We start from the raw sequence: 20365 nt of genomic DNA, 5'->3' as shown, positions 1-20365 counted from the left end.
GTATTAAATCAGTTATTTTTAAACTCTAATCAAAGAAATAAATGTTACATTTTTAATTTTTTTTAATCAAAGGAAGCTCATTTTAAAATGTTACATCAATTTCAATATAACATTCTAGATATTTTAAATTTCAAAATGCTATTTTTCCCAACAAAACATTTTTCTCTTTCTTTAAATCTCACATTTTTATATATTTCAGCAGCATTATCACCACATTCCCACCTTTCAGTCGGGGTTCAGCCTTGTAGCACCAGTTCAACAGCTGCTACTCAATTTAGCCCAGTGGAAATCTTTTTACAACAATTTAAAAGCATGTTGTTTATTGCTGAGCATCGCAAGTCAAGATCCAATGGTAGTAATATTAATCATCATTTGAAGCCCTGATAAGCTAAACAATCAATACAGAATATTTATAAAAGCAAATGTTAGTTTATTTGTTTAAATACAGAAAGTGAGAGAAGGCTCATTTAAAATAACACTGTTTTCAGTCTAGCTTCAGAGTGCACAGCGCCACCACTGTCATGTAATATAAGTAATAAAAGCTTTCATTAGAAAAATGGAAATACAATTATTTGGGGAAAAAATTAACAATTTTTGGAATGAATAATATTATAAATTTTTTTGCACATAAGCTATTGCAGAAATTTGAATAATTCAATTTCACATATTTTTTCATGTCAAACTAGCTTACAGCTGTGTATTAATTATTGAATACTTGGAGTCCATAGTAAGAAAGAACTTATTTCTACAATGAGATTTGCATGAAAGGTTTCCACTCTCTTAACACTTCAAGCTCTTCATAGTTAAATCTTTTAAACCCACAATGTTTGGTTTTTTTTGTATGGGAACTGGTTTGTGCACCTCTAGTCCTGAAGTGCAAGAGCTTTCTGCATCAGACGATGGGTCAGAGGGGAGTTTGGCCTCACGGCATCGCGCTCTGCCAGAAGACATCTGGGGAAATTCAGCACAAGACATGAACACAGATTCAAAGAGACTACAGGCTGAGAGGCTAAGCTGATCAATAATGAAAGTATAACATGGTGTGCAGACATGGATGTCAGTTACATAATAGGAGCATGAAAGCAGCTCGTGCTCTGCATGCAGATGGAAAGCAGTTAAAGAAAATCGGAGTGGACAGCAATCGCAACAAAACTATGTTGGAATTTCAGTGTTTCAGTGAATGAAAGATGGGGTTTTATTTCCCCTCACACAATCTTCCGGCATATTCCCATTCAAAAACACACTGGTATTGGGAAAAAAAACCCCAAAGCATGAAGCCTGAAATCCCTGCTGCTCCTTACCTTCCCAGTTTCTGGTGGTGCTTATTCTCTGATTTCATCGCAGCATGAATAAGCAGCTGATTAAACAGATCCCTCTGAAAACAACAATACACAAACACATTATTAGACACAAACCTCTTTCAGTTGTAAAAAGACATTCTGCATTTTGTGTTAGATTGTGTTACATTTTATGTAAACTGTGACGCCTTAGAGAACCATTCTCAGAACAAAAATAACATAAAAGAGTTCATTATTCATACACTGGTGCACTGCACTCCACATTTTCACACGATCTGGTATGTTCATAGATAGAAAGACTGCAGCTTTTATGCACAACACTCCTAACCTCTGACCTGTTTTTACAGCATCAAAGATTTCAGTTTTGCTCAAGAAAACAAAGTATGAGCAACGATATCCAAAGATAGTAAAGCCTCGAGGCTTAAACATTTTCAGCAGTTCACTAAGAGAGCTGCAGTTTGAATTGATTTTCTTTACAGTTAATAAATTCTTTGAGACTTACCTGTGCATCACTGCCACCTATGTCTACCATGCGATAGCGCAAAGGGTATAGTAGCTCCACAGTTTGACCGTAGTTACCCTGGTTGTACTCCAGCATAGCCTGGCACATTGGTATCCCTATAGTCCCGGCCAGCTGATGCTGCTGATTGTCTCCTGGCTCCCTGTGCAAGAAAAACACGGTTTAAAAAAGAAACAACTTTTCTCATAAAAGGAGCCAAAGATACAGAGTAACAAGTTAAAAACTGTTAATGCTGCGTCTCAAAGAAGGCATCAGCATTAAATATTTTGTGAGAGTAGAAATCCAGACAGTTAAAACAAACATAAAGGACACATTCTGGAAAAAGACACTGTGGCTAGTTAGTTTATTTCTACAATTTTATTTTTTTTTTTGCTGAATTGTAAAGACACAGAAATGTTTCCCTCTCCTTCATCTTTTGTGGTAGTTTCCCTTGTGACAGTCTCTCCATGTGTGATAGCATATTGGTGTCTAAGTCTGCCCTCCTCACACAAATGGAGACAAAATGAACAGAAGCGAGACCAGTGAAGTGAATCTAATATTATGTGAATTTAAACACTTGTTATGTTACTGTAAGTGCATTAAAAGCTTCGAGAAGTGTTAGTCCATCTGAAATGACTTCAGAGAATGACTCTCTTAGGTTTGTCTTTGGAAAAAAAAAAAGGTGCTGCTGTTGCACTTATCCAAACTTCTGCAGCCCAGTCTCCTCCCTACAGCAGTCAATCTAGAGGGAAAGCTGCAAAGACATCTGAGAAGGATTCACTTCACTGTCCTTAAGCTTTCTCAGATTAGCAAATACTCTGAGTGACTGCCTCTGACTGTATAATTACCATATGGAAAAAGATGGATTAGTTTAAACTATGCAATCCTCCAAAGACCCAGGTAATAAAAGTAATATGCTAGATGTAATTGATGCATGCTGCGTTTGAACATGCATGCAGCTCGTCTAATACACTCAAAGTAAAGCTGCGATGAGGAGAAAATTACATTTTCTTACTTAACTCACTTTCAAAGAAATCCAACACGTCTTAAGTAATAGTGAAAGCATGACAGCTTTAAGGACTGGTTTTAAATGTGAGCTGTTCTGTGGTTTGTAGGCTCGACGAAATGAAGAGCACAGGCCATTATAACCACAGAATTCCTCAGAGGCATCTGCTACAGAGGGAAGACCCTCTCTCTGACTGTATTCACACTCTATCTCACATCCTACGCTCAGTCTTGTCTCTGTCTCCATTTTACATAAGGCTTGTGTTGTTCTTATGTAAGCCTGACAGAGTGTTGAGGTGTGCAGTGAAGAGAAGAAATGGCACGAAACTTACTTTGCCAATTCCTGAAGGCCCTCCAGCAGACGCCGACTAGTCCCAGTCTCTTTTGCTCCCAGCGACACCATAAGGAAGTGAAGGTCATTAAACAAGGTCACGTGATCGTCAGTGTGAGGCCGAGTTACTTGGAGCAGCTCCTGCCAACGCTCCTTCACACACACTCCTGAAACATGCAGAAACACAAACACGCTAATACAGCTTGAAGGCTGTATAGTCAGCTGTAAATTTCTCTCTAAAACAGAGTAGGAAAAAAACGTGGTCAGAGGTTCTGTTAATTACCTTAATTTCCAACAAAGCACTTTTGAGGTTCAAATTAATGAAGGATGGCAACTGAGATTATCTCACCTCATTAGCAGTTTCACTCAACACCATACTGTCTTAAATTATCTTAAATTATTTGTTCCAGTTGCCCATCAGCCCATTAGTAACACATTAGGAAATGTTGCAGCATTTTGCCAGCTGGCATCATTTTAAGCATATTCTATGAGCACAAAAAAATGCATTACTCCCGAATTTTAATCAGAGTCTGATGAGTGTCTTCTGAGATGTATTTTTAGCATGCAGTTTGTTCTATAGCTTACCGTCCATTTCCAATCTGTAAAGTAATGAACAGGCATCTACAATGTCCAACATGGCTCCTGAGGCCTTGCAACGTCTGAAAACCTTAGTTGAACACAACACACTGTCATCACTATTCATTCTAATCACCAAAGGACATACAGACGTTTACATGCACTCGTCATGGGCATGAATGTCATGGTCATTTTGCTCTTTGTTCTTTTTCCAGGGTTTAACTAATTGTAGAGCATACATCTATAAGACAAGAACTGGGCCACATACATACATATACAGTATATAATATTTGGTTAAATGTCCCTTAATAAACCAGTTTCAATGGGTGTTTAGGATCACTGACCCAATTGTGTATCAAAGTTTCAGCTGTCTAGCTGTTGACTTGAGGTAAAGATGAAGAAGTTGGAGGTAGTCCTTTAGTATCAACTGCAGGAAAACAGCCCCAGAGCTTGATGCTACCCCCACCTTGACTGACAGCTGGTAGCCTGTTCTTACCTTTACTTCTCCAAACATTCCTCATCATTGTGGTCGAACAGCTCAATCTGTGTCTTGTCTGACCATAAAACTTTTCTCCACAAGGCATTTAGCTTGTCTCTGTGGGTTCAGTTCAGTTGTGCTTGAATTTTGCAGCAGGGGCTTTTTTTCTCGGTTCATAGCGATGCTTCACTGTGGAAACTCAACCTGGTGTTCCAGCAGCTTCCTGTTCATGGCAGGATTTTTGACATTTTGGGTCTTCTTCTAGACCGTAGCAAAGCTGTGACATACCTGAATAACTTTTACTTATGTACAATAGTTTTGAAGTTTGATGATCTTAGAATTTCCAGTTGTTTAGAAATGGCTCAGAGAGACCTTTTCCAACTTGTGTAAATCTACACAAGTTCCTTGGACTTTCCCATTGTTCTGAGCATTGATCAAATCAACGGGTGATGTCGAGCAAATAATTTGTATGCTGTAAGTTAACAGGTCTTGACCTTGTCAAATTACCAGACAATGTACGAATTTCAGTACCCCTTATTAACAGACTTAAGTTTAAATATTCGAGCCTGTACGTATGATTCTGACCTTTGATGGATTAGAAAAAAATCTAAACTAAAATCCAACTTTTAAGCCAAATTCTTGTTTTTAAATAATTAAAGGTGTATCCACCTAACACTTCAAAGAAAGTCAGCCAAAAATTACCATGACATTCGTGTCCATGATGACTGTACACAACGTGGTCAGACATTGTGTACAGTTCAGAGAAATAAAGTAAAGAAAAGAAAAAAACGAGATGCGTGATTTGCTGAACTTTGCTGATGTGAATTTCAGAATTTCTTTTGCGTTCGAACTTTTAGCTGGGAAGTATTATTCTAAAGGCGCAGGACATCAAAGAGATGTACTTTCAAATTGTCTCTCCTATTTTTGGAGTATCACGAAAAATAATCCGCTTTGGCTGTTGACACTGAAATGAGTGTGGGTGGTTCCTTGGCTCTGACATATGAATATGGATTTGACTTTCATTTTTGTTCACGCTTACCTTCTTGACTCACAACAAGCACATCAAACTGCATTAGTCTGCGTCTCTTGTGTAGTGGTGTATGCGTGACTCTGGAAATTACTAAGTGTATGTACTCAGACAGCTATAGTATTAAAGTTTTGATGCAAACTTTTAACAGAAACCAACCTGAGTGTCGTATATTTGCAGAGCAGCTTCGTATTGCCTCTGTGGAGGAGGTGAGAAAGACAAATTTGAATAACTTGAGCACAGAGAGATAGGCAATGTGGATAAATTGAGTTGCCCAAATGCAAACACAAATTAATCTTACAATATAATCAACCCCAGACTTCAAATTACCTATGGGAGACAATATTATAAATACATTCTCCACAAACACTGTGACTGCCAGCTTTCCGCTTGACTGAAAAACCCATTATCATCTTTACCTTCTCGATGAAAAATAGAGCCCAGTGCCAATAGTTATGACTGGCCAGCATGTCAGTTACCTGGAATTAAACATTTCAGATTTCAAATACTTTTCCTGGGGCTATTTGGATATGTAATATAATTCAGTCGTCTATGGAACTCTAACAGATTACTTGTATGCGATTAATCAAAAACAGAAAAGAACAAAGTCATCGTACCTCCCAGTCTTTCTCTCTACTTTCCATGAACTTCAAGCCTTTGTCCAACTCTGCCTTCATCTCACAAACATGGGCTACAGAGTGGACTGACCAAGCATCATCGGGAGTTAGAGCAAGCCCCTTCACAAGAGAGTTTACCGGTTTGAAGCAAGAAGCAGCGATGAAAGTGTTGATAAGTAACTAGATCTAAAATGACCAATCCAAAATAACTGCATTCTAAACACTCAACATGATGTTCCCCAATCTTTTCAAGTGACCCTCATATCATACTTTGTATGCATTACACGCTGAGTTTTGAAGGGTCTGCTGTTTATTCCTGTAGGTCTTTGACAGCAAATTACTTGCAGAGTTGAACTAACGAAATCAGAAAAGGGACCGAGAGTCCAAAACACCCTGCTACAATAATGGCAACAGCAGAGAAGAAAATCTCACCTCCATGGCTACTTTCTCAGCCTGGTCATAGAAACGAGTTTCCAGGAGACCAAAGGAATATAGTCCATTTAGGTAGCTGAGAGCAGGTATGTGCACACGTACGTACACACAAAAACAAAGTAAATAAATAAATACAAAAAAAAACAAAAAACAGATCTAATATGGCTCATTTCAGACAGTGAATTTACAAACGAGCTGCACCAATGCACAGTATACTGGAAATAATTATATTACTTCAAACTGTGAATCATGCAAAGCTACTCTGGCAGAGTGAAAGAACATCCTAACAGTTTGAAAGCATACAAGCACACTTTAAACACAAAAATACTAATCACTGCACAACTACTTACTGTAAACAAGCCTCATTAGCTTAGATGCTGTATGTTTTGCAGGCTTATGCATCCATACTGTCCCAATGCATGGCATCAATGTTTAGATTGACAAACAAAAAAAGCAAGAATCTCTGGTGACATTAAAAGCTGTCTGTTGTACCTGGACAAAGGCATGTGTGGTTTCCAGTGGGGAAGCACCCTGGCTACTGAGTCCCTCATTTGCATTTGGGCTCCCATGTAGAAATAAGTATCATGTGCAAACTTGAGGGCCAACATATCAGTTGGGTGGTCTAGCAGAATATCGTCCCATGCCTCACAGGCTTTCGGAAAATTTCTACAAGACAAATGTGTCGGTTTTAAAAAAAAAAGAAAGAAAAAAAGAGCGAGTTCAGGGAACGTTGATCGGCACCTGGAGAATCACAAATGTCAATATGCTTTGTGAGCAGATTAGAGGGACTTGGAAAGTATCGCAAAGACAATACTGAGAGCCAAAATGGCTCCTCGATATTACAGTATAGCTGACTATACCCTGGGGAAATAAGACAATGAATATAAAATTCAAACATTACTTGCTAGACTGTGACTGAAATTTTACAGAAGAGCTTGGCAGACAATATGACAGACAATCTGTAGTAAGAGAGTGTATCACATAAGGCCAGGCGAATAACTTAGGGAATGAATATCACCTGATAAAAACAAAACAAAAAAAACACTTGTACTTCTGTATTATATATATAAAATAAAAACCACAAGTTCAACCTATTTCTTCTGGCTCAATGAAACTCATTTCGACTCCGACTTCAACTACAGACCCCAGTGACAGATAAGATTAAATATGTAAAAGCCTCTCTTAGCATACAACTCTCTGAGAATGATTAAGTTACTTCATTTTAAAGTCATTATATCAGGATTTTGTACAGATTTATAACAGAAATATTTTTGATAGTATTAAATAATCAACCCTTAAAATAATTTAGATAAAACCAGTTTTGTGCACATAAAAAACTGTTGCAGTGTGCAGGGCTCTTGGATAAGGGATGCTAAAACTAAGCAAATTGTATGCTTTTAAAAAATAAGTGTTTATGTGCTGTCAATTATTGAGGTTTTTGATTGATTGATTTTACATTTGTTATGTTTCGTTATTGTATGTTATTGTAAAAATTTCAATCATAAACATGCTTTTCAATCAGTTTCCTGTAAATTCACAGCCACTTTGAACATTTAGAGAATTGGGTTTGCTGACTGATACAGGTTTCATATCGTCATCGTGGGTTTATTGAGGCCTTCTGAGCAGGAAAACATTCAAAGATAAATTTGGCTCAAACACAACCCAATGAAGCACGGGCTGCTTTGTGACTGCGTCTCCTGCTGTGGCGGTCTGGCTTCTGGACCTTACCCGTGTGAGAAGAGCTCCATGGCTTTGACATGGAGTCTCTCTCTGGAAGTGATGTCCTGGCTGTTGGCAAGTTCCACCGTCCTCCTCACAGCACTTGACAGACGCTCATCCAGCCTGGTGGAGCTTGTTGTTGCCACTAGCTCCATGCCTGTACCTATCACATGCCCCATAACTACAGGAAAAACAAATAACAGCTGTCTTTTCTTTCTGGAGCTTTCCACAGCTGCAGTTCTCATGGGGAAAGAATCACATGCACTTGTAAAGTTTTGCCTTTGGACTCAAGTAAAATATTACAGGAGCTTCTTGGTTCCATTTCTGTTTATTTGCAACATGAGATGAAGAATAAGAGGTCTTTATCTCCACTGTGTGCCCCTGATATGAATGAGTGCAAGCACCCAGCATTTCAAAGGGTGTCTATTGTGTCCACATAATTAATGAATGTGCCAACTCAGTGCTTCCTTTTTTGTCCAAGATTCAGTTTGAACAAGGATGCCAGCAAAAATAATTGTACTTGTTATTAATTTACCCAACTGCATACACCTTTTGTTTATCATTTATTTAGTATTGTCAGCAATGTTAAACTTGGAAGACCTCAAATTGTTTTTCTTATGTAACCAGACATTAGGATAATCAATTTGTGTGTTTACAGGAGCTAGAGTAAAAAGCAGCTTGCAAGTTCTGAGGAGAATCAATAAGTGTTGAACTTGCACAAAGGAGGGTAAAGTCATTTGCATGAACAACAACTAAATGCTTGATCAGAGCTCAAACTGACACGTTCCCAGCTACACCTAACACTGAAATAATCTGAAGTGACTGACCTCTAACATGTTTATTTAAAGAGTAGTAGCCACATTTAATTGTTTTTCCTTGCAGCGTATAAACTAATCAGACATCTCAGGGTTTCTTTAGTCTTATTTTGTTGTTTTCCTTATTTCCATATTTATCAGAACTTGTATACAATAACAAATCAAGCATAGTTAACCCCACATATACCGTAGTTACCAAAATTTGGGTCAGCTGCCTGGACAGCAGAAATGCATCCTTCAATTCCTCCCAAGCTGTCATCGTTCCTCCATTTCACATACTGGGGGGTTAAAACACAATTTAGATCTTAAACAAACAGCCTCAAACACCCACGGTGTGCAAACTGCGTGTGCATGTGGAACAGGTGTTTTCGGGTGTTAAGTACGCTACCTGCGTGAGTATGGCGTCATACATTTTACAAGCCTCATTACTGGTGGTGGACAATGTAAGCCCCTCCGCCCTCCATGCCTGCAAGAAACGGGAACATAATGGTGTAGACGTCAATGCTGGGTTTCAGTGTGTAAGCCGTTTGTATGACAAACATGCCGTGTTGTCACGTCGGCTTGAGCAACCTTCAGCGGGAGAGGTTAAAGATTCATCGAGTAAAGGCAGCCAATGTCCTTTCAGTGTTACCCAGAGCTTACATAAATCTACTTATTGTAAAAGTTCCGGACACTTATCAATAGTGGACATGTAACTTATCGAGATTTGCCTGCTTTATGCTCCTGCATGAATATTTTTCTGTAAACTAACAGTTTTATCCCAGCGGTCCTTTTTTCACTTTAAATCCACATATCTCAATAATACAAACTCTCTTTCTCAATCCTTACTGCCACTTATTGCAACAAATAAAGAGTAAGTGTCGCTTTCTTTTCTTCATCCTTCTTTAAAGTTTCTTTCTCGCTCTCCGAGTCACTGACCTGGCAGTCCCTGAAGCTTGAAGAAATCATTTCTAAATTTTCAGCTTCAGCTTCTCCACCTATACGAAAAAAAACTGCTGGTGCGTCAACTTCTCGGTCAATAAAAAAGAAAAAAAAAGAAAAGAAAAAGAAAAACAGGCCGGAAGTTTGCCCCCCCGTTGACACTCTTTCAAAATAAGTGCACGAGTAGCGTTTAGAAAGTCTACATCGGTAATGTTTTCAGAAAGCATGCGCTTTATTTTGTTAACTGACCTGCTATTTACGAGTCCACGAGATTATTTAATGTTAAAAACATTTCCCCCACATTCCGTTTGCTTTACTTAAAGAACCTGCTGTCTTTGTCGGTTTACGGAGGAGAAACTATCCTCGGGGACTACAAGAATTATCAGACAGTGAGTCTTAATAATGTTGTAGGATTTATCTTGGCTTTTGCTTGAAAATTTTAATTTTTCACAGATGACAGGACCATTCAACAGGCAGGGGGCATCAAACATATGAAATGTACAATTCTGGGTTTTTGATGTCTGATACCAAGGCACTAAAAATCTATTTTCCCCACCTCTGCTGAGAAGATTACATTTCAGCTCCCTCATGCAAGTCCCCCAATTTCATGGAAGTGCAGCAATAAAATATCAGGTAATTTTAAGATGCCTGGGTTCCATCACAGTGCCCGCTACATCTTCTTTGGCAAGTTAAAAGGCAGGTAGAAGTTAAATGCGTTTCAAAATATACAGGAAAAGCACAGATAATAATGTATGAACAGTATTCTACAGCTACTCTAAATCTATGCAGTCCCACTACATTATATAGCCTGCCTATTTGCATTTAGGAATTAATTCCTTTGCTACTGTACTTTGTGTTCTCGGTAGAAAGCCTCAGCTAATCCTTTATTAAGCCTGGGCTTGTAATGAAAGCAGAGAAAAAGTCATAGTAACATCTCAGGCTGGCTAAGGTGGAATGAAAGGTTTGAAAACAATAATCTCTTGCTCATAACTATAAGACATTCAATTAAAAAGTTTGATTTTAGAGGACAAATACGTAAAAGAACTGCATCGTTTATTGCCGTTTTCAGCATACATCCAACACCCCTATGAATTTTAGCTACATGAAGCATTTACATTACAAGTCGTTTGTCGACAGAGTAGTTTAAAAATTAGGATTCACTTTCTTTACATATGATACAATTTGCACAGGTTAATAAATATCAATACAATCATGTCAAACTTGGAACACACAATCTAAAACAACAACCCATAAAATTGTGTAATATTCACAGCTCCTAACAAGTCATAAATATAGCCTCTGACATTTCTACACTGTAAAACAGTGCCCACCTGGATTTGTACAGTTGGCAAAGAGGCCTACTAGTCTACAAAGGATGTCCAACGGATAAACCAAACCAATTTTCTCATTCAATGTAGCTTGTGCAGTTCTTTAGGGTCCCATTTATGTGTAGTTTGGGGACGTGCTGTAGAAAAGTGGTTTTTAAAAAAACGGGAAAAAAAAGTACAAATCATGAGCTCCAGTGGAACACACAGATGTGATTATTGGATACCTCAAAAAAATCTAAACAAAAAAAATAACTTAAGTTTATAGAATGGAAATGAAAAGGCATCTTTTTCAAAGGTAAAGTATTAACACTGCAATATATAGTTGTGTAGTGTTCTCTCTTCCCCACAGAAAGTCCTCCCATGCTAACAACAGTAACGTCAGGTCGTTAATAACATCCCATTGTTAATACAGTCTTTCCCGAGGATTGTTTTTACTGTTTAACAAAGCAGGAACCAAAATGTGAACAAGTACTTGTAAACGTTAACGGTCAGTGTGATATACAGCCAATGAGAGCTCACAGAGAGGCCCATTATCGTCATCAACTCATGTGAAATGCTTAAATATTTGCATCCAAGTCTTCTATGTGCCTGAAGCCATAATTCCTGACATGCAGTGGCACGTATGCGAGATACAAGAGAGATATGCGAGATAATGAGATTCTGGGCACTCTCCTGTGAATACAAATAAAATTAAAACAAAACCTTTTTTTTTAACTGTTAAAAGCAAAACATGATAATAAATACATAAAACATGGACATATTTAATGGATTCATAGTGGTGACAGACTGCAGGGGAAAAGGAAAGAAAAAAAAAGCCCTGGAGCGTTTTATGATGTATTTGTGGTTTCTGAAGGATGCTGAAGTGAGTTTGTCACTAGGGAGAAAAAAGGCAGCTTCAGCAGAGTATGTCCGTTCTACGGTCGGACTGAAAAGAGCGAGCTAGGAGACCTTGCTCTGACATTTAAAACACACCTCTGCAGCACTAAGACCGAGGACCCTCATCTACTGAAAATGGGACTCGTACTGCACGATTATACCCCCCCCCCCCATTTTTGTTTTTACAATTCCTGTACATCAGCAGGACCAAACTGCATTCTTCCCTTTAAATAGTCGAGAACAAAGTCTTTAAACGCTCTCCTAACCCCCCCCCCGCCCCAATCTTCAAGGTTGAGATGTTAAAGTTGTGAATATACACACCACGTCTCCACCCACAGACTGAGACAGCAAGCATAACTGCAAAGTGATTAACATGTACTGCCTTTGGGCAGAGGATGTGTAAACGCTGCAGACTGCTCCAACATCACAGGCAGCCGTAGTGTACATATTATGTTGTCGGGGTTCTTCACACATTCGCTGCTCTAGGTGTGACAGTTTTAGGCCAAATGCCTGTGTCAAAGTTCAGCAGATATATCCACATCAAAGACGCCCACGTGAGACTGAGACCGCCTACGAGCAGTCGAAAACTTGACGTGAAATGATTTCCCTCCCATCAAGCCCAGTTGAGGTTAAAGCCTTTAGAGAGCATAACAGCCTCCAGGTCCTTGTCTTCCTCCTTCTCTCGAAGTCTCTGCTCCTCCAGGAGGGCAACCAAGGCATCTCGTTGCTCCACCACTTCCAACATCTCATTCAGGATCTGCTTCTCCTCAGCCAGTTCCTTCTCAGATTTCAGGTGGTCTGAAAGAAGCCCGTGCAAATTTGAAAACAAAGACATTATACACATATGAACGCTGGGAGCTCATTTGTATAGCCCGTCAGCTAATTTGCATTCAAGCATTCACCTTCCACGGCCATCCGTTCCCTGAGTTCCTGCTGCAGTCGGCTCTGTCTGTCCTCCAGCTCCAACTCTCTGGCACTTGGGGACAGAAAGTAAGAAGGGAGACTGGCTAAGTTAGTGTCACTAATGAGCTATAGCTTTCGACATCTACATTATTCATCAGACTATTCATTTATCTATGTAGCATTTAATTAAAGAATATACTATCTGGTTGGAAAAAAAGATGGGCTATTAATCTAAAAGCTTTTAGTAAGCAATGATGAGATGATACTGGATAATTTAAGGTCCAAAATGAAAGTAAAGCAGTAAAGTTGATTTTCCTACATTTTTATAAATGTATTGAAAAAGTGGTCACATATCAGCAGATGAAAAATAAGTGACTTCATAGCAGGGCAATCAACATCACACTCATAATATTACTATTTATAAAATAAGGAGGTAATAAATCTCTTCTTCTGTCAAGAGAAACATAACTTATAAACCTTAAGAAAGACATTATATTACATATTTAGGCATTTATGATACTACACTTATAAAGTAATCTGACACTGGAATGTATTTTGATCACCTGGCAACCTTCGGGAAGACTGGCTGCAACTTTTGTTTTTTTTTAACCCAACTTAAGGGTAAAAATAAACATTTATGACAACATATGTGCACTGGACTCATTCAATTTATAGATGCATCTTGTTAACCTATGAAAATGAGATGCTAACTTAGCACACCACCCTCTCATCCAGGCACGGTCACTTCTGAAAAAAAGGATACCTTTAAAACTGTAGTCCCCGAACCAGCTGGTGAGAATATAGTGACGTGGTCTGTTATTTGCAAACCTATAATTCTTACTCAGGCTTGATTTGTTTATTATTCAGTTCACTGCTCTGAGACTGAAGTTTCTCACCAACTACTGAAAACAATCACAGTCCAAGGAATTCAAGAATCATCGTGATTGATGATATCTGGTCATTGCCCCGTTGTATTATCCACTTACTATAAATCACTTTATAAGACTTACCCTTAAAATTAACCACTGAATTCACCTCATCTCAGCCAACTACTGACATTTTCTAAAGATCAATTTTCCATCTGTACAGTGCACATTAGTGAAATTTGCTGTTATAAGAATACATGTACCTACATAAAAAGAAGAAGCTGACAGTGACAACCAAGTTTTGCATCTTGGACATTAAAAGTATCCAATCAGCTAACACATTTGGGGGTTTTTTTCCAGTGCACTTTTAAAGGAATGTACTTACAATATCATGAGTTCGGACTCGTAGCGGACTAGGGCATTTTTCTCCTGCACCAGCTTGAACCACTCTTGCATTAGTTTAGGATCGTCTTTCTTACCCATACCTGGATGGAAGGAGGAAGCACAGAGCAGCAGTGAGACTCTAGGTGGCTGCGGCACGACACTGATGTCACAGAGACGAGGACTGACACAGGCAATGCAATGACAGCCAAGCCAGGATGTCCTTACTGAGGGATGGTGAGGTGGAAGAATGGATTCGACATCAACGTGATTGGCCGTGCCATACCTAACGATGGCACTCAGAAGGTGAGGAGGAGCTACAGGACTCAAATTTGGCATGTGTGCACATAGAAACACACACAATCCACATACAAACACATACAGACAATACCTGTTGTTGTGAAGCTGAGAGTTTGTGTTACCCAGTTTGGTCTTTTTGACAGACGCAGCTACTTTCTGAGCAACTCCTATATGTTTTTTTGCAAGTGTGAGTAATAATAAAAAATTCACAAGTCTACCAATCAATAGCTAAGATATTAGAGAGAAATAAATCCAAGGACCTATGGAAATATTTCATCTTCCCCTGTCCACATATTGACTGACCAGCTGAAATGAAATCCTTTCAGATCCTACTCATGCTCGGTGGTTTTACGGGTACAAAATAGGTATGAATTATTCTGCAGTCTTTACATATTCAATAACGTACTGAAGTGTTTTAGGAGGACTTATCACTGAGACCAGTAGAGAAGTTCCCTCTATTCATTCTGCCACAGAGACGAGCATATTTAGTGCTGCTGGCATCATGCATTGCAGTCAGAGCGCAGAGCAGCTGCACACTTCTCCTGTAGTCCCACTTGACTATGCAGAGAAGACCAGTGTATGGGGCATGCTTAGGAAAGGTCTGCTGCTGGGGCGATGCACCCTTTCATTTATCTGACTGCAGCAGGTGGAGCCAAGCGGTCTTGATGAAACACCAGAAGGCGAACCTTGATGCAGCATGACATACTTAGCTGGGGAAGAGGAGACTCTTGCAAAACGAAAAGAAAAAACATTGTACACACATAAATAGCATGGCTGTGGTCTCGGGGACTGGCTGCTGCTAATTGACAGACAAGGGACAGAGAGAGAGGCAGAGCTGGAGGAGAGCTGCTCACACTTAGAGCAATGCAACATGAGAAGACAAAAACATGAAGCCTGATTTACCAGACCTATTCTACAATGGGAGCTTTTATTCTTCCTTAACTACTTCTGTCTGTTCCACCGACACCACCCTTCAGCCAAGGCTCCCATCACAAAAGAAACAAGGACAAAAACAACATGCCTTTCTTTTTGGGGGGATTGTTTTCTCTTCACATGGATTGAAAGCTTCACTGACTAGTGTTAAAATGCACAACCAAACCATGTGGCCCACTCATTTTTAAGACTTACATAAGGCTGTAACTTTACAACAAATCATCACACCATGCAAGTTTCTTGCTGACAGGCCAGTCAGGTGTCAGGTGATCATTGCTCAGTTTGAACATTTTTTGATTGCATGACATTGATAAAATCTTTACAAAGGATAAGCCAGAAAATCCAACCAAAACATGCTGCTGATTAGAGTCACGCTGTGGCTGAGTAGTTTCCCCTTACTAAGTTACTGCAGTAGTACTTAGATGGTAACAGTCTAAACTTTCTACATTATTGTATTAAAATAGGTTGAAAGGTGATTTCTTTATTTAAAAATGAAAAATGCACCACAGTCTTCAATATTCTGTTTTTCTGCTATGGCATGAGCCGCAAAAATGAGCATTACACAGGAAAGAAATAATCCACTACGGCTAGCAAAGAAGTATGTTATAAGCTAAATCTTGATATTAAATTACTCCCACAGTAAAACACCTGTTCAGGACTCGAGGGACCCCCCTAGTAGGAGCGGAGATGTGTTCTGGTAAACTATCCAAAATTATATACAGCGGTCCCTCGTTTATCGCGGGAGTTATGAAGTAGCCAACTTTATTTTTCACAATTATTATAGATGTTTTAAGGCTGTAAAACCCCTCACTGCACACTTTTTACACTTTTCTCAGACAGGCATGAACATTTTCACACTTTTCTCTCTTGTTTAAACTCTCACAGTTCAAACCTTTGTAGAAAAATACGTCCAGTATTATAGAATGAAACCAAACGCACCCGCAGGAGCCTTTGACGGTGCAAAACGTTTCATCGACATTGTTGCGTTTGTTGGGGAGAAAACTTACAAACATACCGTACAGCACGTCAGAGTCACACTGCTAGCGATCGAAGATTTATGTACATTTGACAAGCTGAACACATTCTGTACTGGACAGGAGACACGGCATGAGATAGATTGACAATGGTCTACAGCCAATCAGGACGCAGACCACAATGTGCTGGAAAAAAAAAAAATCTGTAAAACAGCGAGGCTTCGAAAGGTGAACTGCGTTACAGCGAGGGACCACTGTATACTTCTAACAAAATTATTTTTCCCCAACATCAGCTTCAGCGTGATGAGCTCCTTCATATTCTGGAGAAACCTACTGAGCCTAATGTCACACAAACAGTTAGGAAAAGCTGGGAGGAGAAAGGGGGGGGACCAACGACGTAGCCCATTTCTGGAGATCCTTACGCTTGCAGGTAACCTGCCACAACTGGCAGCAGATGCAGCGAGGTTATGTTACCTTCAGGGGAACAGCAGGGGCAGAAGGAGAGCGGTCTTCGGCGAGGCATCCCCACAAAGGGCTCAACTTCCACAAGACAGAGGGGAAAGAGCGTGAGGGAGTGACGCAGGTGGGCACATTAGGAGGGGGAGGTAAGAAATAGTAAGAATGGAGGAAATAATGTGGGAGGAAGAAAAAACAGACATGACAGAGGCAAAGAGGGTAGAGGACAAAGAGGGTGCAGGAGGAAGGGGAAGGAGAGGTTTGAGGTGAGGAAGAAAATATCAAAGAGAAAAATCAACAGGGGACAGGAGCACTGCGATAGGGAGCAGACAAATCACCTAGAGAGAGGAGGTGGGAAGAGATCAGCTGTGTGGTGTGAGAAATGAAAAATATGGGATAAAATAAGAACAGAAAACAAGAGGGGGGAAAATCTAGAGCACAGGAAGAGAAAATAATCCTGTTTGATCTTGCAAGTGTAGTTCTTCAGATGATCTTTCAATTAGGTAAAAGCACCCTATATCTGTGCGCTCTACACCACGCACAGAGCCAGTGGTTATCATAGTATATAAATGATTTATTCCCATTATAAAACCCATTACTGCTCATCAATCCATCCCACTCGCAGACGCAGATAATTGCTTCATCTTTAAAGTGCTTCTTCTTGTAAACACTACATGTTTAGACCACCCTGTGTAATTTGTTGCCGGTGTGGCGACTTCTGAAGTGTAGCTTCTTTTCAAGTGCAAATTAGGATTTTTTTCTTCTTCTTATTTGCATCCACTAAAAAGATTTTCTCAAAACGTAAGATTACAGATAGTGGAAGTTACCTTAATAAACGCCTAAAATATAGACTAGAAAATATGTGTAATGTAAGGCACATTTCACTTAAAATGGAGCAAATATGCAGGATCTTCTATAGTAAGGGCTCATACTCGTATAAAAGAACAGTTTTTCAGGTTGGAAGGTGAGGAGGCGTGAGAGAATGAAATGCTGAATACGTGCTACAAGGGACTATCACAGAAAAGAAGGAAAAATTGCAACTTAAAAAGACCGAGGCCCTAATAAAATGTTTATGGCTTCCCCAAATCATCCAAATGTGCTTATGGATTGTGTCGTTTGTTCAATGAATCCTCATCTATGCTCATAATTATTAAAGTTGATTATTACATTTCTAAGTAAAGTTAATAAAAACAGCAGAAAGAAGAAGGGGGAAATTACCTTAGATATTAGATATTAGATTTTTCCTCTTTTTTGTTTTTTCCTTGCAGGTCTCATCTGCTAGCACAAATGTATAACCCACTATTCAGTTTAAGCGCCACAGTTCTTCATCACCCACCAAACATGATAAGCAGGACGGAGAGGACTAATGGAAAATTATCAGGAAGCTAAAAGCGTTTTTTCGTGACACATCCAGCCCAAAACATACAACAAACCCAAAACAGTTTCAAGTTCATACATTTGAATTAGCTCAGAAAGAACAAATAAAACAAGCTGGATTGGAAGTGATGAAACGTCATGCCTCCTGTTAGACGTCTGGTCAACCAATTAGAAGGGGAAATTCGGATGCTTGCAGAGTCACCTTTGTGCCAAAACAAAATGACTCTGCACAATCTTCTTTTTGATGAGTGGCGACAACCAGCAACACAAAAGCACAGAGAAGCCCTGCCTAAAGAAATGCTCATTTTTCTCCCTCATGCTGAGAAACTCCATTTACGCTAAATAACTAAAAATCAAACACGGGTTTCTCACAAACCAAACCGAATTCGCAGCAGACGTGAGGTGAAAAAGATGCATTCCTCTCATATTCGAGTCTAAAGGATAACAGTGGACACGACGAGACGTTTCAGCCAGACACAGTCAACGCATTAAACAGTTTTCCAGCCGCAGCTTATACACAGCGGCTAATGTTTTAAGATTACAGCACTACCCATTAGTGCACAAACACACACACATACACACACAAACACTTTGGGGAGTTATGCAACTGAGCAGGTATGAGAAAGATTGCTGGGACTACAGTGCAGAACTACAGCAGGACAGAGTTCTGAGGGGAAGCTAAGAGCCAGGCTAGGAGTTTAGTATTAGTCAAACCAGGGTGGGTTACAGATTACACATGTCTGTGTGGTTGGTAGGTTGTCGGCAGATGTCTGAGGTTTGTCCATCTTCCATCACACTCTAGCTCCAATGTGCAAGATCAGAACATGACTAGATGAGATGAGTTGACTCAAAAGTGTCACAAACGTATACTGCGATATCTGTAAACTTTAGATGTGATGTGACAGTTGACAACAAAAACATAGAAATAAGACACAGATTTTTTTTTTTTTGTAATATCTTTCTTGAAATACAAGGCTGGGATTTCTTTTCTCTTATTGTTAAAATTAGGAAAGCCAAAGCTCTTTCAGTTCATCTACAAACTGCGTTGCTTCCAACATGTTTTCCTTCCAGCTAATGGTGTAAAAGAGGACAACTGACAAAGATCGATTTAGAAATTTGTACTAGAAATGAAAATAGAGACCCTGTGCATGCAATATTACGAATCTCACATGTACCAATTAAAAAGAGAGCTACATATGCTTTACTGAAAAAAGGTCATTAGTTTAAAACAAATACAGACATTAATCTGTTTTACAGTTGTCCTGTATATCTCCCATAAAAATAACACTGAATATATCGATGTATTCGATATTCCGCCCTGTGGGACAGAGGAATATGAGAAGACAGCAGGATCAGTGCATTGGTGGTTTTGGAGCAGAATATTCAACGTTCCCAGCCTTTAAGTAGAACTCTGTACTTTTCTCGGTTCCCCCATCTCAGCTGGCCTGCTGCTACTCGCCAGGATTTTATTTGATGAACAGTATATTATTCTATCTGCTAAATGAAACGTTTTAATGAATATGCAACAGAAGACCAGAACTTTAATGTTCTGGAGATATTTACAGCAAAAGCATGAATGCATACTGCTGCTCTAATATCACTCTTTGCAGTGCGTCGCCGTTTGCATCAGTGCTGCACCAAACAGTCTACGTGCAGCAGAGTGACAAATAAAAGTTACTTATTAATTCATTCATTCATCATTCATAGGTTTATAGAGATCAAAGACAATCTTAAGAGAACAGCACGAGGCCAAGTGTCTGATCTCCGTTTGATGTAAAGAGTGTCTGAACTACAAACCCAGTAAAGGAGAAAGCGAGGGGAGGGAGGGTAAAGGAGCAGAGAGCATCGCAGTGGCTAAAAGCCAGCCAGCCAGCCAATCACGGCGGATATGAGGGGTACAACGCTCAAGTAGTAACAGGGAGGAGGAAGGACAGATTGGGTTAGCCATTAGGTTAGTTTTAAAGCGACAGATTTGAAATACATACCGCCCAGATGCAAGTCCAGGATTTCACTGTAATTAGAATCTCCCCAATAGTCTACAACGACAGGGATATATTAGAGATAGGAGTTACTTCACACGGCCCCAAACTGGGCACACAAACACGCACACACTGAAATCTCCAACAAAAGCAAGTCATGCATGTTCTCTGAAACATACAGACACACACAGAGTCCATCAGTACTCACCACAATTCAAATGCAGTCATTTTGTGCAACAGAATATTTCCCATGATGATAATAAAAGACTGCTGC

General features: G+C 39.5%; 2 protein-coding genes across 26 annotated transcripts in view; both read right to left on the bottom strand.

The window, feature by feature from the left end:
• Positions 1-90: 90 nt before the first annotated feature.
• On the bottom strand, positions 91-9806 carry ttc38 (tetratricopeptide repeat domain 38). Its single transcript, XM_063480087.1, has 14 exons — positions 9716-9806; positions 9186-9263; positions 8994-9075; positions 7992-8163; positions 6756-6929; positions 6264-6339; positions 5832-5951; positions 5634-5693; positions 5374-5412; positions 3719-3800; positions 3135-3300; positions 1801-1960; positions 1302-1375; positions 91-951 (listed from the first exon to the last, which is right to left on the bottom strand). Exons 1-14 carry the CDS (start codon positions 9743-9745, stop codon positions 864-866), a joined length of 1401 nt encoding a protein of 466 aa, XP_063336157.1. The 5' UTR covers positions 9746-9806; the 3' UTR covers positions 91-863.
• Positions 9807-10754: 948 nt separating this feature from the next.
• mical3a (microtubule associated monooxygenase, calponin and LIM domain containing 3a) overlaps positions 10755-20365 on the bottom strand; it is a 78432-nt gene continuing 68821 nt past the window's right edge. For 23 of the 25 annotated variants that reach the window (XM_063480091.1, XM_063480090.1, XM_063480097.1 and 20 more), the window contains 4 exons: positions 20098-20148; positions 14077-14176; positions 12825-12898; positions 10755-12720 (listed from right to left, as the gene is read on the bottom strand). In XM_063480091.1, coding sequence (XP_063336161.1) covers positions 12536-12720; positions 12825-12898; positions 14077-14176; positions 20098-20148 — 410 coding nt within the window. In that variant the 3' untranslated portion in view covers positions 10755-12535. The remainder of the gene's footprint in view (positions 12721-12824; positions 12899-14076; positions 14177-20097; positions 20149-20365) is intronic. The other 2 variants (XM_063480099.1, XM_063480102.1) reach the window with 1 other exon arrangement.

Source organism: Pelmatolapia mariae, linkage group LG7, assembly GCF_036321145.2.
Source record: "Pelmatolapia mariae isolate MD_Pm_ZW linkage group LG7, Pm_UMD_F_2, whole genome shotgun sequence".
In the NCBI taxonomy this organism is placed as follows: domain Eukaryota; kingdom Metazoa; phylum Chordata; class Actinopteri; order Cichliformes; family Cichlidae; genus Pelmatolapia; species Pelmatolapia mariae.
This window is presented reverse-complemented; position numbering and strand designations above follow the sequence as displayed.

What these genes read in the sequence shown, in the direction of transcription:
- ttc38 (XM_063480087.1), bottom strand. Translation starts at nt 9,745, where the DNA reads ATGATTTCTTCAAGCTTCAGGGACTGCCAG. An exon ending in GGCAGCTGACCCAAATTTTG is followed by an intron (nt 8,164 to 8,993) that starts GTAACTACGGTA and finishes TTTTTCCTGTAG; the next exon opens with TTATGGGGCATGTGATAGGT. An exon ending in TTACAGATTGGAAATGGACG is followed by an intron (nt 3,301 to 3,718) that starts GTAAGCTATAGA and finishes TGCATGTTTCAG; the next exon opens with GAGTGTGTGTGAAGGAGCGT.